This window comes from Elephantulus edwardii, unplaced genomic scaffold (genome assembly GCF_000299155.1).
Source record: "Elephantulus edwardii isolate Elephantulus edwardi_28Jun2011 unplaced genomic scaffold, EleEdw1.0 scaffold00073, whole genome shotgun sequence".
NCBI classification, from domain to species: domain Eukaryota; kingdom Metazoa; phylum Chordata; class Mammalia; order Macroscelidea; family Macroscelididae; genus Elephantulus; species Elephantulus edwardii.
In genome coordinates this window covers 12,109,173-12,110,196 of record NW_006399823.1, presented here as the reverse complement: position 1 = coordinate 12,110,196, position 1,024 = coordinate 12,109,173, and the positions used below count along the sequence as shown (strand labels likewise).

Genomic DNA, 1,024 nt, shown 5'->3' with positions numbered 1-1,024 from the left:
TTTTGCCGTGCTCACAACTTAAGAATCAGCAGTTAACAGGTGATTCTTCTCCATGCCTAAAGACAGTATACAGAATAACAATTTCGAAAATGTCCATTTGTTTTTCCTGATGCATTCTTAAGCTATCACATTAAAGTTAATGGCTTTGAAGAGGCAGGGGGAGAGGGCAATGGTGAAATCATTTATCAAAAGTCTTTTTATTGACAAAATAGAATACTTATATTTGTTCTTACAGGGGTAAGCCTCTAAACTTTTTACAAAAAATGTACAGACTGTATATCTTTGGATATATACATATTTTACACTTTTTGTTTTTTTTTGTGGATTTTTGTTTGTTTTACAATTTAACAAATAATTATATAAATACATCCTTTACTGTTAAGAAACCCGTATTTACTTGGGGTGTATAATTAAGACATTTCTCGTTTATTTATTTAAGGCATTTGCCTGGTCATTAAGAATTACCCAAACCGTGCAATCCCATTAGGTCGTGGTCATCCCGCCTCTAGCATATGTAAAGAGTTAAGAGTTTATGTAAAGTGAGTCAAGGGAGAAGAAGACGTCCCTCAGGTCAAATCTGTAGATGGTGCTTCAAGCTCAGCAACGAGCAGCCAGTAAGTGCTCCAAACCTTGGGTTTTGGAAACGCAGCCGAGTCCACCCTCCGGTGCCAACAGAAATTAACGCCTGGCGGAAGGAGCTCCTTGCATATTAATGGAGGAAAGGGGGCTGGGTCTGGGCGGCTTCAATGCCAGGTACTTTGTTCTAAGCAAGTCATTTAAGTCCCAGCTAATGGATACCATTAAGAGTTCATTATCATGCTAATAGCAATCAACACGGTGAAGGGGTGGGAACCTCAGACCGGCAAGAGTCCCTTTGCATTTGGTCTCCTCGACCCCCCTCCCCTCCCCAAACCCTCTTCTCCGCTCAGACCTGGGACAATGGCATCTGCTTGGGGTAGGATACGGAGCTGGCCGTGCCAGACCTCCACGTCAGGCCGGTGCTGACGTCGCTGTAGAGAGAGCC

The 1,024-nt window shown here is 42.7% G+C and overlaps 1 protein-coding gene across 1 annotated transcript in view; it reads right to left on the bottom strand.

Moving 5' to 3' along the window:
• Positions 1–925: 925 nt before the first annotated feature.
• The window catches only part of FZD8 (frizzled class receptor 8), a 2,116-nt gene continuing 2,017 nt past the window's right edge, over positions 926–1,024 (bottom strand). Inside the window, exon 2 of the mRNA XM_006888959.1 lies at positions 926–1,018. Coding sequence (XP_006889021.1) covers positions 926–1,018 — 93 coding nt within the window. The remainder of the gene's footprint in view (positions 1,019–1,024) is intronic.